Source organism: Chamaea fasciata, unplaced genomic scaffold (genome assembly GCF_029207755.1).
Source record: "Chamaea fasciata isolate MVZ Bird 193981 ecotype frontalis unplaced genomic scaffold, bChaFas1.0.hap1 SCAF_7, whole genome shotgun sequence".
Lineage (NCBI taxonomy): Eukaryota > Metazoa > Chordata > Aves > Passeriformes > Sylviidae > Chamaea > Chamaea fasciata.
In genome coordinates, this window is record NW_027094092.1 from 6618614 (window position 1) to 6632538 (window position 13925).

The following is a 13925-nucleotide window of genomic DNA, read 5'->3' on the forward strand; positions in this document are numbered from 1 at the left end:
ATCTGATTCTATTGCTGGTGTGACAGGGAAATCACTGGACTTGACTCGGTGGAAGCTGATGTGAACATGACTGGAAATGAGTGGAAGAGACACCCTGCTGTGACTGGCCCAGAGGCCCCATGCATTTTGGGTACAGACGTCCTCCGAAATGGGTATTTCGAAGACCCAAAGGGACTCAGGTGGGCATTTGGGATGGCGGCTGTAGAGACAGAGGCTGTTAAGCAATTGAACACCTCCACAGCTGGGAGCCATGGTGTGTCCTGGAGCCTTTGGCAGAAGGTGCCTGGGGAGACTCGAGACCAACCACTGGGATTTTGGAGTCAAAGCTACAGAGAGTCTGAAGCCAACTCCATTCCCACAAAGAATGAAATTTTAGCAGCCTATGAAGGAGTTTGAGCTGCCTCAGAGGTAATAGGCACTGAAACACAACTCCTCCTGGCACCCCGACTACCAGTGCTGGGGTGGATGTTTAAAGCAGAGGTTCCCTCTATCCACCACGCCACCAATGCCACATGGAGTAAGTGGATTGCTCTCATCACACAGCGCGCCCATATTGGAAAACTGAATCACCCTGGGATTTTGGAGATAATTACCAACCGGCCGGAAGGAGAAAACTTTGGTCTCAGGGACAAAGAGGAGCAGGAACAAGTGACACGTGCTGAAGAAGTTCCTCTGTACAACCAACTGCCAGCAGAAGAAACACGCTACGCTCTTTTCACTGACGGTTCCTGTCGCATCGTAAGGATGAACCAGAAGTGGAAAGCAGCCGTATGGAGCCCCACACGACAGGTCGCACAAGTCAATAAAGGAGAAGGTGGGTCAAGCCAACTTGCTGAACTCAATCCCTTCATCTGCTTCTTGGCAGGGAGGTGCTGGAGGCCCTGCTCCATGGGGTCCCTCCGGCTCTCCCTCCAGAGGGTTTTTGAGGAGCCAGAAGAAAACACTGCCCACAGCAATGATCCCACCATGGACCCTGTGTTGCATTGTATCTGTGTAACAGGCCATTCTGATGCACTGGCCAAACTGGTTGTTGGTAATATTATCAAACCACCTGTAGTTTTGTCCTTAGAGCTCTCAGGAATTCTTCAAGGTTACTGAGAAAACAACAGGATCAAAAATAACAGCCTGAGAAAATGTTGGCAAAAAATGGAAACCCTAGATAGGGGAAACACAGCGTGGGGATGGATGCTTGACCAACTGGATGTCCTGAAGGATGTGTGCCTGCCTCACGAAGAAGCAGCTTAGCCAACCCAGAGATGCATGTCCACGTGGACAGTAGACCTGGAATCTATATCTGGCATACAATGCAAATAGTAAATGGGTTCTGTTGGAATCATATTGATTCGGTTATTCAGTGGCCCATTTCCCCCTCTATAATGGAGATCCATGACGTTACAAGAACCCATGATATTGATGCAGACCAGCACTCTGAACTCTGATCGGGTGCCAAGAGGGTCTGCGGAGAGGGCAGGCAGGGGCCCGGCCTGACGCCTCCACGTTTGGCCACGGGAGTAGGAGTCAAGGCACTCCACCTGAGTACGGGGACTCAAAGCCTTCCGATGAAAAGCTCTGGATGAAAAAATCGGAGTATGAAAGCATGAACTCTTTCGAGGAAAGACTCCGGAAAAACCAACGCTGTAGCCATAAAACAGGTCGGGGCTGGAGGAGATGGGGAAGGCTTTGTCCAAGGAGGATATAGCCACGTTACACCTCCTCCAAGTTATCCTTTCTGAGAAAGGGATTATATATGACCAGGAGGTCTCAAAGAGGTTATTAAAATGGGGCCGAGAGAGAGGATTTTTGCCACCCCCAGGAGCTCCGCGCGGGTGTTTTATCCTTCAGAAAGCTCCGAGCCCCGGGCACCGCTCGGTTCGCGGCTCCATGCGGAGCGCGCGAGCGCTGAACACGGCAGGAACGGGACAACATTCCCTGACACACAACTCATGTCCCGGAGCTGGAGTTCCGAGGCCATTCCCTCCCAGTCTCGGAGCGCGGGTTCTTTCAACAGACCCAGCGGCTTTGCCGGAGCCGGCCCTGTCCGCGGGCACCGAGGGAAGTGAGACCGGGTCAAAAACTCTCAAAATAACAAAGGGATGTTTACTGTCCTTTAAAGACTTTGAAATGACTGCATTCTCGTTTGGTTTCTAAGCAAGAAGTAAGAAATTTATCGCTCAGGGTAATTAAAAATCTCCCGGAAGCTACATAAAGGTAGATGAAATTACAGCTTCTTTGCTCCCTGCGTGCCGCGTATTTAATGAAGTTATGAGCAAGTCCGAGGTTCCAGCGAGCAGTCGCGCTCTGCCCGCGCAGAAACCGCGGGGAGTCCCGCCGAAATCGGAGCTGCGCTCGGCGGCGCTGAGACCGTGACTGACGGTCACCAAGTCCCAGCGAACCTTTTGCGAGCTCCCTCGGCCCCACGGGTGGCTCGCTCAGTCTTGCAGATGTTCCCCTCGGCTGCACAGGGAACCCCCCGGCCCGGGCCGCCGCCCGCCCAAGTGAACACGTTTTGACCATGGCGCGGAACCGGGCAGTGTCCTTCAGCAGCACTGCGCATGTGCAGCACACTCTTCCGCACAACAAAATGGCGGCGCCCGTCAAAGACCTTTCATAAAACCGAAGGGCTGCTTCTTGTTCTTTTCCGTACAACAAAATGCCGGCGCCCTATCTGGAGCATGCGCATTTTCGCCGACGCCATTTTGTGACAACCGAGGCTCGCAGCCTCCACGTACAGCGCCACCTCTGGCCGCTTCTATTATTGCAAGGAGCGGGTGGGAGCAGAACGGAACGGAAAGTTATACACCAACAGAAGGAATGCAACAGCGAGGAAATGATTCTGTCTCGGCAAAAGGGACAGATTTGCAAGATGCATGCTCACTGAGTCCAGAAACACACCCCCGAGATTTTAAATCACAGGATATTTCAGGAAACAGTTTCAAATCAATTGATTGGGCTGATGTGAGGCGAAAAAAGGATTAAAGAAAGAGATTTTGACGTCGTAAATTAACAGCTCTTAATGGTGCCTTGTCAGGAAACTCGAAAAACAGCCCTCGCCTCCTCCTCCGCGGGGGCCAGGGACAGAGACCCCAGAGCAGGGGCAGAGCGGCTCCACCGCCGTTGTCGCCGCCGTTGTGGCGGGTCGCGCCGCCCGCCAGCCCAGCCCGGCCCGCCTCGGGCTGACATCGCTCCCGAGCCGGCCGGCCCAGGGAACGCAGCCACCGCCAAGAGCAACGTGATCGACCACAGATAACCTGCAACTTATCACAACAGGACGATCGCGGTCACAGGCATGTCGGACACCGGCACAGGAACTGGAGGAGCTGCATTGTGTTTGCAAAGTGAATGGACAATTACAGTTACAGGGCCAGAAAGGAAAATGGTAGCAATTCATTCCCTTGTAGTGCAAAAACCTATCACTGCTGTGGGGAAGAGACATGCTATCACAATGGATAGTAAAAATAGAAGTAAATATTTTAATTGAAGTCATAGATGCATTTACCACTCTAAAACTAACTTGGAAGGCAATAATCCTGTTTAGGCAGATCTGGGTAGAAAAGATCCAAGAGCAGACAGCTTTGCAGGGAAAGGAAAAGACCTTGTCAGAAATCTCAGAGAAGAGAGTAACAGCAATCCAACAACCCGAAAGCTTACTAAGAAATACAGGAGAAAGTAGAAGAAACTTGAATATATTGCAGAGGCATTTGCAAAATGTTGCAGAGTTGAATAGAAGTTTACCAAACTTTAAGTTGTTGATTTTTTTTTTTTTTTAGTAAAGCTGCAGTTACTATGAATTATATTCAAGGTTGTATTTATATTTTCATATAAATTAAGTGTTGATAGAGCTAAGCATAATTAAGCTCCACTATGTTCAGGTTAGAGTACCGTTAAGTTATATGTTATTGCTTTAGTATTCGGATGCTAAGTTCTCTTCAGGTTAACTTTTATCAAGTTTAAGAGTTGTATAATTCAAAATTCTTCTTAAGTTTTGTTGAAAGATGCTTCACTAAATTTCAAAGTATAGTTTCGTTTTTTAGACAAAAAGCAACTCCAACTGAAGCAGCTGTGATGACCTGCTGATGCACACGTTTGTATGTGGAAGAGGATGCAGTTTGTTTGCATATCTTGAAAACACAACACGTTGTTGTGGGGGGTTTTTTAAGGTTAATTTTGTTTTTCATGTGACTACCTGCTCGTTCAACAGTGAGCAAGGCCTTTCTGGCAGCATTCTTTAGATCTTCAAGCACAACCCCAGGCAGTTCACCTGCCTGATCTTTGGGCTTATCATGCAGAGCATCTCTGGCTAGGTGAGCTCTGGTAAAACAAGCATAAGGAGTACCCACATAATCTTCAACTAACCTGGTGAGAAGTTTCCTCCACTCCAAGTCCCACAGGATGTACTGCGAATTGGATAAAATCATGGAAGCCACATTGCGACAATCTGCTGGAAGAAGCTCATAAGAATTAAAAATACTTTTCACCACATTATTGAAAGAAGGAGAAATCAGTCCACTATCCTTTGCTGCTTGTCTAAGTTCTTTAATATCATGATGTGATATGGTCTCATATAGGGGATTTCCATTATTTCGACCATATCTTACAGGCATGGCTACGAATTTTTCATTTGAGGAATCAGAATCCTTATCTTGTCTAAGATTTCATTTGATATCAGACCAATCAGTTAAGAGTGGTGAATTAGTCTTGGAATTGTCTCCCGGAGGGTTCCCTGCTTTTTCAGAAACCGAGGAAGCCTCTGATTTGGATTAGGGCAAATCAGGACTCTGTGTTAAATTTGTGGGAGCAGAGTTAGGTAAGGCAGGACCACCCTTTGAGCTTATTCCAGCTTATTCTCATCAAGGGGATGGGCAGTAGGTAATGTGGGCTCTAATGCTGATAACCAGGCTGCAAGCATGTCGTGGTTTGACACTGGCCAAATGCCAGGCGCCCACCAAAGCCCTTCGGTCACATTCTCTCAGCTGAGCAGAGGAGAGGGAAACAAAAATTAACAAAGGGCTCATGAGTTGAGACCAGGACTGGGAGAAAAAACACACTAGGAGTAAAAAAAAAAAACAAAAAAAGTTCAAATTTAATGTATTAAGTAAATTTATTATTCACAGACTCAGAGGATGGTAATGAGAAGTAAAATAGAACTTTAAAACACCTTTTTCCCCCCCAGCCCTTCCCTCCTTCCCACCAACAGTGCAGGGAGACAGGCCATGGGGGTTTGGTCAGTTCGTTAATCGAGATCATCTTCTGTTCACTCAGGGAGAGTTTTTTTCTGCTTTGTCATGGGGTCTCTCCCACAGGAGACAGTTCTCCATGAATTTCTCCAGTGTGGCTCGAATCTCACGAGCAGCACTCCTGCCAAAACTGTTGCACCGTGAGTCCCTCCCACGGGCAAACAGTCTTTTAAAAATTGCTGTGGCGTGGGTCACTCTTCCCCGTCAGCCGCCCCGCAGGCACAGGAAGACGTTTTTGCCCTCCAGCCTCAGGCGGGGCTGCTTAAAAAGAGCCTTTAGGGAGCGCGGCCACCAGGAGCGGGCAAACAGGGGCGGGCACGGATGTATGTGCACGGCAGTTCGCGGGGCACTTCGCCCAGGCAGGGCAGGCAGGTAGGGCTGAAGATTTTTTTCTTTTCGTTTGCAGTTCTGTTGCTTATTTTTTGCTTTTTTTCTTAGGAATGGTTGGTACACGATCCAAAACTGCAGTTAGTGAAAGTGTATGCAGCCAGGTAGAATGCCCCAAGAAGGATGTGTCTGTGCAGACCCATTCCTGTGAGGAGTGTTTGAGCTTCTTAGTGGCATCAGGGGGAGTTGCAGAAGAAGTCTGCATGCGGTGTGAGCAAGTGAATGATCTCCTTTTGTTGGTGGCTGAGCTCAGGGACGAAGTTGATAGACTGAGGAGTATTCGGGAAAGTGAAAGGGAAATACATTAGCGGAGTTCTGTCTTTCCATCCTTAAGAGAGGCCCACCAAGACTCAGAGAACGCTCATGCCTCCCACTGCCAGGCACGAGGAGGACACCTGGTGGATGAAGAGGAGTGGAAATGGGTTCCTACTTGGGGAAGTCATGGAAATTTCCCCCAACCCCATCACCTAGCCAGGTGCCATTTCAGAACAGGTGTGAGGCCCTGGATCTAGAGGGTCAGTTAGATGATGTAGGAGAGATTGATGTGCCCACTGAGCCTCCCAGTTATGCCTCATCAGTCAGACAGATTACTACTTCTACCATTAAAAAGAAGAGTAGTCGCCATGGGTGACTCCCTTCTGAGGGGAACAGAGGGCCCTGTATGTGGACCAGTCTCAACCCACAGGGAGGTCTGCTGCCTCCCTGGGGCTGGGATACAGGATATTACTGAGAGGCTTCCTGGGCTGATTCTGCCCTCTGACTACAACCCACTGCTGATACTCCAGGCTGGCAGTGATGAGATTGAAAAGAGAAGTGCAAAGGCAATAAAAAAAGGACTTTAGGCCATTGGGTTAAGTGGTTGATAGGGCAGGAGTACAGAGAGTGTTCTGTTCAATCCCTTCCTTTAGTGGCAGAAAAGTATGATGAGAGGAATTGGAGAACTCACACTATCAACAAGTGGCTCATGGGTTGGTGTCATCAGCAGAATTTTGTGTTCTTTGATCATGGGGCAACTTTTTCAGCACCTGGCCTGTTGGAAGCGGATGGGCTTCATTTCTCTGAAAAGGGTAGTAGGTTTTTAGCTTATGAACTGGCAGAACTCATTGAGAGGGCTTTAAACTAGGTTTGAAGGGGGAAGGGGATGGACTATCTGGGGGCAGGCCCAAGGGTGATGAACCTAAGGTAGGGGTGAAGTCATGAACCCAGCTGAGGTGCATGTGCACTAATGCATGTAGCATGGGTAATAAGCAGGAAGAGCTTGAAGCCTTGGGGCAGCAGCAGAACTGTGACATGGTCGCTGTCACAGAAATGTGGTGGGACGATGCACACGGTTGGAGCGCTGTGCTGGATGGCTACAGGCTCTTCAGAGGAGACAGGAAAGGGAGAAGGGGTGGAGGGGTGGCCCTTTAAATTAGGAAGGCTTTTGATGCCATAGATATTGTAACTAGTGATGATGAAGTGGAATGCTTATGGGGTGAGAATTAAGGGGAAGGCCAATAATGGTGACATCTTCTTGGGAGTCTGTTCTCATCCACCCAACCAGGAAGAAGAGGTGGACAACCTATTCCATAAGCAGCTGGAGAATGTTTCAGGAGCACCAGCTCTTGTTCTTAGGTAGTGACTTTAACCTAGCAGAGATCTGCTGGGAACTTAATAGAGCAGAGAGGAGGCAGTCCAGGAAGTTTTTAGAATGTATTGAGGACAACTTGTTGTTGCAGCTGGTGAGTGAGCCCACCAGGGATAGGGCTGTGTTAGACATGTTGTTTACAAATAGAGATGGGCTGGAAGGAGATGTGGTAGTTGGAGGCCACTGGGGGCACAGTGATCAGGAAACTGTAGGGTTCTCAATATCCGGTGAAGTTAGGAGGAGTATCAACAAGACTTTTATATTGGACTTTTGCAGGGCAGACTTTGACCTCTTCAGGAGGCTTCTACAGAGAGTTTCTTGGGAAGTAGTTTTTAAGAACAAAGGAGTCCAGGAAAGGTGGGCATGCTTCAAACCAGAGATCTTGAGGGCTCAGGAACAGGCTGGCCCTGTGTGCCAAAAGATGAGTCGACAAGGGAAATGTCCAGTCTGGATGGGTAATGAGATTTTGAAAGAACTTAGCAATAAAAAATGTTGTGTCATCTCTGTAAGGAGGGTCAGGTTTCCCAGGAAGCATTAGGGCAGTTGCTAGGGCATGTAGAAAAAAAAAATGAGGGAGGCCAAAGCTCAATCTGAGCTTAATTTGGCAACTTCTGTAAAGGATAATAAAAAAATCTTTTCTACCAATATGCTAATAGTAAAAGGAAGGATGAGACCAACCTTTGTTATCTATAGGATGCAGGAGGGAACTTAGTAACTGCAGATGAGGAGAAGACAGAAGTGCCTAAGGCCTTTTTTGTTTCAGTCTTTAGTGGGAAGATGGCCTGTCCTCCGGATAATTGTCCTGTTGGGTTGGTGGACGGTGTCAGGGAACAGAGTGGTCCTCCTGTTATCCAGGAGGAGGCAGTCAGAGAAATGTTGAGCTGCTTGAATGTCTACAAATCTCTGGGCCCAGATGGGATCCATCCCAGGGTGATGAGGGAGCTGGCAGATGAGCTTGCAAAGCCACTCTCCATCATTTACCAGCAAACTTGGCTCACTGGTGAGGTTCCAGATGATTGGAGACTGGCCAATGTGATTCCCATTCCTAAAAAGGGTAGAAAGGTGGATGCTGGTAATTATAGGCCAGTTAGCCTGACCTCAGTACCAGGTAAGATAATGGAGCAGCCTATATGGAGAGCTATTATGCAGCATTTACACGATGGCCAGGGTATCAGACCCAGCCAGCACGGGTTTAGGAGGGGGAGGTCATGTTTGACCAACCTGGTCTCCTTTTAGGACAAGGTCACCTGCCTGGTGGATGCAGGAAAGGCTGTGGATGTTGTCTATTTGGAGTTCAGCAAGGCCTTTGACACTGTCTCCCACAGCACACTCCTGGAAAAGCTGGCAGCCCACGGCTTGGACAGGAGCACTCTTTGCTGGGTTAGGAACTGGCTGGATGGCCGGGCCCAGAGAGTGGTGGGGAATGGTGCTGCATCCAGCTGGGGACAGTCACCAGTGGTGTCCCTCAGGGGTCTGTATTGGGGTCTGTTCTGTTCAGTATTTTTGATTGATGACATGGATGATGGTATTGAGTCTACTATTAGTAAATTTTCAGACGACAGTAAACTGGGAGGGTGTGTCGATCTGTTGGAAGGTACAAGGGCTCTCCAGAGAGACCTGAAACGATTGGATGGATGGGCGGAATTCAGTAGCATGAAGTTTAATAAGTCCAGGTACAAAGTCCTGCATTTTGGCCACAATAATTCTCTGCAACCTTATGGGCTGGGGACAGTGTGGCTGGACAGTGCCCAGGCAGAAAGGGACCTGGGGGTTCTGGTAGATAACTGACTGAACATGAGCCAGCCGTGTGCCCACGTGGCCAAGAAGGCCAATGGCATCCTGGCCTGGATCAGGAAGAGTGTGTCCAGCAGGAGCAGGGAGGTCATTCTTCCCCTGTACTTGGCGCTGGTGAGGCCACACCTTTTGTGCTGTGTCGAGTTCTGGCCCCTCAGTTAAGGAAGAATGTTGACATGTTTGAGAGCATCCAGAGGAGGCAACAAGGCTGGTGAGGGGCTTGGAGCACAAACCCTGTGAGGAACGACTGAGGCAGCTGGGGTTGCTTAGCCTGGAGAAAAGGAGACTCAGAGGTGACCTTATCACTCCCTACAGCTCCCTGAAAGGTGGCTGTGCTCAGGTGGGGGTTGGTCTCTTTCTCCAGGCAGCAACTGACAGAACGAGAGGACAGTCTCAAACTGCTCCAAGGAAATGTAAGCTGGATATCAGGAAAAGGTTTTTTACAGAAAGAGTAGTAAAGTGTTAGAATGATCTATCTGGGGAGGTGGTGGATTCAGCATCTCTGGATGTGTTTAAGAAAAGACTAGATGTGGCACTTGGTGCCATCAGAGATTGGCTCTGCCAGACATGGTGGAAGCTTCTGGAAGCTTCTCATACAAGTCGCTTTCTGTGGCCCACCGCTGCTACCAAAAAACCAGTCTATGCCAAATCAACACAAAGCAACTGTGTGCTGTCCTTCCCCTGGGCTGCGTGAGCCTGCATTAGAATGAAGAAATGGGAAATCTTGGCTCAGTTGTGCCTCCTTGTGCCTCGAGCTGGTTTTGGCAATGATCCCAGACCTCATCCCAGAAAGGGAGTTGTTTCTGACAAGCACCTGGATGCTTCACCAGCACTGCCAGCATTGCAGTGCCACCAGCATCACCAGCAGCCCTCTGCTGCTGGAGGGACAATGACCCCTCATGAAAGAAAAATGAGAAATGGTAGTAACCTGTCATGTGAGGGAAGGAAGTCAGAGAATGGGACATTGTCCAGGGAAGAATCTTTCTAATCAGGAGGAAAAGAGGAGCCATTCTATTCTTCCGTTGGAGTTTTGACAAAACTCATTTCCTTTGTAGTTAAAAAAAAGGGGGGGGGGGGGGGGGAAATGAAACTCTAATGTAGCCAAAGACAGATGCAATTTCCTACAGCTCTGTGGCCACACCAAGTTTTTGGGAAAAAAAAGCGGGACAGAGCACAGAGAGAGCCAGCAGGAGAGGAATGCGGATCTTCTGGTGATCTGGGCACTTTGTCCTTCATGTTACTGACCTGGAAGGAATCACCTTAGAATATTGATCCCAAAGGAGCAAGAGATGCCGGGAGTTGTTGCTGATCTGCACAAACCCCCTTTGCCTGCTGCTGCCCCACTGGGAACAGGTCAGTGCAATGTTTTCCCTCCTCCCTACCCCACCTCCCTCTCCTCCAGCAGCTGCTCTCTTCCTGTCTTCCTGCCACCCTCTCCCGGTGACCGCAGTGCCCTCCCCAGCTCCCCCCTCCTCTGCCCTGTGCATCCCATCTGCATCTTCACATTGAAATCTGCTGAAATCAACTTTCTAACACATTGGGAAGCATTACGAAGCAGGAATTCCTTACCTGCACAGGACATACAGAAGGATCTCTCCTTGATCTGTGTGTCTGGTGACACTTTACAACAGGGATTTTATCCATTATAACTGCACGTAATCATTAATATGTGTTTCTTATCCAATACACAAACATCCCTTTCCTGGACACATTTTCCATGTGTCCTCCTCCTACTGGAAATCCTGTTATGATCCTGGAGGATCATTCAGAGGGGTCTCTGGTTGTCATATTCACTGAGTGCTGCGATAGTAAAGGTGACCTTGCCTTGAACTTTTGCTTTGCCCATGCGCTGTTGCTTCTTGTGACAGAACTTGCCCCAAAACCACTGCAGGTCTCCTTCTTTCTTTCTGCACTGGCTCCAGGCACATTTATCATCCTGTGGGCTCCTGAGGAGCACATTGGAGCTGGGCTTTCCTCCTCCCTCCTGGGTCCTAGAACACTATGGCCAGGAGGAGCAGAGACACCGCCAGGGTCCCATGTGGAGCGGGGGAGGAGGGGGGCTGTCAGGGGGAAAAAAGCAGCCCTGGGTGAGTTTTGGGGTGTGAGAGCAGTCTGGAGGGGTCAGGAGAGGGTCAGAGGGGCTTGGAGGGGGTCTGGGTGCCGGCAAACCCAGAGGAGAGCAGAGCCTGACAGGCCACACTCAGAGTGGGGGAGCGGCTGCTGTTTGGGAAACCAGTGGGATGGGATAGGATGAGGTGAGAATGGAGTGCAGAGATGGGGATGGGATGGGGACAGGACAGGACAGGACACGACAGGGAGCAACTCAGCTGTGTGTCCTGGGGCCCAGGGCAGGTTTTGGCAATGATCCCAGAGCCCTTCCCAGAATAGGAGTTTCTTCTGACAAGCACCCAGCTGCTTTATCAGCACTGTCAGCACTGCCAGCATTCCAGTGCCACCAGCACCACCAGCGGCCCTGTGCTGCTAGAGGGACCATGATCTGTCAGGGAAGAGAAACGAGAAATGGTAGAAACCTGCTTGAAAAGGGAAGGCAGTTGGAGAATGGGACATTCTGCAGGGAAGGCATGTTTATAGTCATGGAGAAATGAGAAGCCATTTGCAAAATATTTCATTTGGAGCTTTTGACAAAAGTCACTTGCTCTGTAGAAGCAAAAAAAAAAAAAGATATATTACTCTGAGGAAATCAAATTCTAACTTAGCCAAAGATGCAACTTACAATGCCCCTGTGACTGCACCGAGCCTTGGGAAGCAGCACCAGGAAAGGACACAGAGAGGAGCCAGATGGACGAAAGTGGGGAACTCCTGGTGATCTGAGCACTTTCTCCTTCATGTTACTGACCTGGGAGGAGCCGCTTTAGGATATTGATCCCAAAGGAGCACAACGTACCAGGAAGCACCACTGATCTGCACAGACCCCCTCTGCCTGCTGCTGCCCCACTGGGAACAGGTCAGTGCAATGTTTTCCCTCCTCCCTACCCCACCTCCCTCTCCTCCAGCAGCTGCTCTCTTCCTGCCACCCTCTCCCGGTGTCTGCAGTGCCCTCCCCAGCTCCCCCCTCCTCTGCCCTGCACTTCCCTTCTGCATCCCCTGCTGAACATCCCAATCCTCCCACCTCCCTCTCGCACTCCACCACTTCCACCACCCTCCTCCCCTGCACATCTCACTCCTCCCCACTGAATCCTCCCCACTGCAGGGAGCTGCAGGGAGCTGCATGGTCCATCCTGGGATTCTCCAAGGACTGACTCCCCATCCACTCTGACCACAGCCAGGGGCCACATCCTGCTGCCTGCCCAACATCCATCCATGGAGGTGACCACTGTGTCCTCATCTCCTGCGTCACCCACTGAAGGGGACGATCTGTGTGAGACCGATGTCACCAATGTGGCAATACACAGTGTGACACTGCTCATCTGCCTCTGTGGGCTGCTTGGGAATGGGGCTGTCCTCTGGTTCCTCAGCCTGAACGACCGTAACGCTTACATCTATGACCTGGCTTTTGCTGACTTCCTCTTCCTGCTCTTCACAGTCCCCTCTGCCCTCCTCCTCCTGGTGGAGGATGTGTCCTGCTCTCCTATAATCACCCAGCTGTACCTGAGTTTCTTTTTGCAGCTGTCACTGGTCTCCTGCTACTGGGCGCTGTTCCGGCTGATGTACACCCGCAGTATGGTCAATATGTACACACTCTGCCGCCACTGCAAAGTTCCTGAGTGGTTGCGGTGGTTGGTGGACAGTGTCCAGTACTGGGCCTTCTTTGCTCTCTTGACTATCATTCCTGCAGTGACAAAACTGTGCCCATCACACCAGCAGGAGCACTGCCGGGCAGCTCTCATGTCCATGTACGCCCTCATCTTGCTCATCTGTTCTGCACCCATGGTCATTTCCATCACAGTCAACTTCATTAAGGCCAAGAGGGGCTCCAAGAAGCTGAAACCCAAGAGACGTGACATCATTGTCTTCCTCATTGTGCTCTTTATTTTCCTTCTCAGCCTCTGCAATTTCCTGCAGCAGCTTGGCTACATCATTGTGTCTTCCCAGGTGTTTTTCCTGCTCAACTGCATCCACAGCTCCATCAAACCCTTCATCTACTTCCTGGCAGGGAGGTGCTGGAGTCCCTGCTCCCTGGGGTCCCTCCGGCTCTCACTCCAGAGGGTCTTTGATGAGCGGAAAGAAGAAACTGCCCACAGCAATGATGCTGTCATGAACACAGTGGTCTGAGCCTGGTGATCCCTTCCACTGCTCTGCTGAAGGACCCTGGGAGGGTGGCTGAGGGTTTCCTTTGGCCACCTGATTAATGAATATCCACAGGATCCCCCTCCCTGTGGTGGTTTACTCCTGCAGGAGAAGGGAGAAGGGGAATTGCCTTGGGTGATTTTTGAGGGATGTTCTGCAGGGAGCACATTGGAGCATGGCTTTCTTCCTCCCTCCTGGATCCACATGGCTCCAAGCACAGCAGCTGGGCTCACTTCTGTTCCCCGGCTCGATTCCCCATGGAATGACGCTCATTGCCTCGACCCCAGGGAATGAACTCCATGTCCTTCGGCTATGCAGATTGGTTTCATGGTATTTTGAGAGATCTCTTGCCTGCAAAGAATGTGACGCCTTAAGTCCTGGGGAAACACCCAGCACAGGGAGGCAGTGATTTCCCAAATTCCTGCAGGGCTGGTGCCTCTCGATGGTGCCTCCTTCCCCTTCTGTCTGGCAGAGCCGGCCCTGCATTCTCAGCTGATGGGAAGAGACACCAGGTAGGGCTGCAGAGCTGGGGAGGAACAGCAACATTCCCTTCTTCTTTCAGTGGGAGTTTGTCACATTCTTTCATTCCAGAATGAAATGGCTCTGAGTAAAGTGCAGGGTCGATGGTGAACTCC

The 13925-nt window shown here is 50.2% G+C and overlaps 1 protein-coding gene across 1 annotated transcript; it reads left to right on the top strand.

Annotated features, from left to right (window-relative positions):
* Positions 1 to 11908: 11908 nt before the first annotated feature.
* On the top strand, positions 11909 to 13280 carry LOC136292075 (mas-related G-protein coupled receptor member H-like). The gene is made up of 2 exons (XM_066187322.1): positions 11909 to 12007; positions 12254 to 13280. The coding sequence occupies exon 2, from the start codon at positions 12364 to 12366 to the stop codon at positions 13273 to 13275; it is 912 nt and encodes a 303-aa protein (XP_066043419.1). The 5' UTR covers positions 11909 to 12007; positions 12254 to 12363; the 3' UTR covers positions 13276 to 13280.
* The last annotated feature ends 645 nt before the right edge of the window (positions 13281 to 13925 follow it).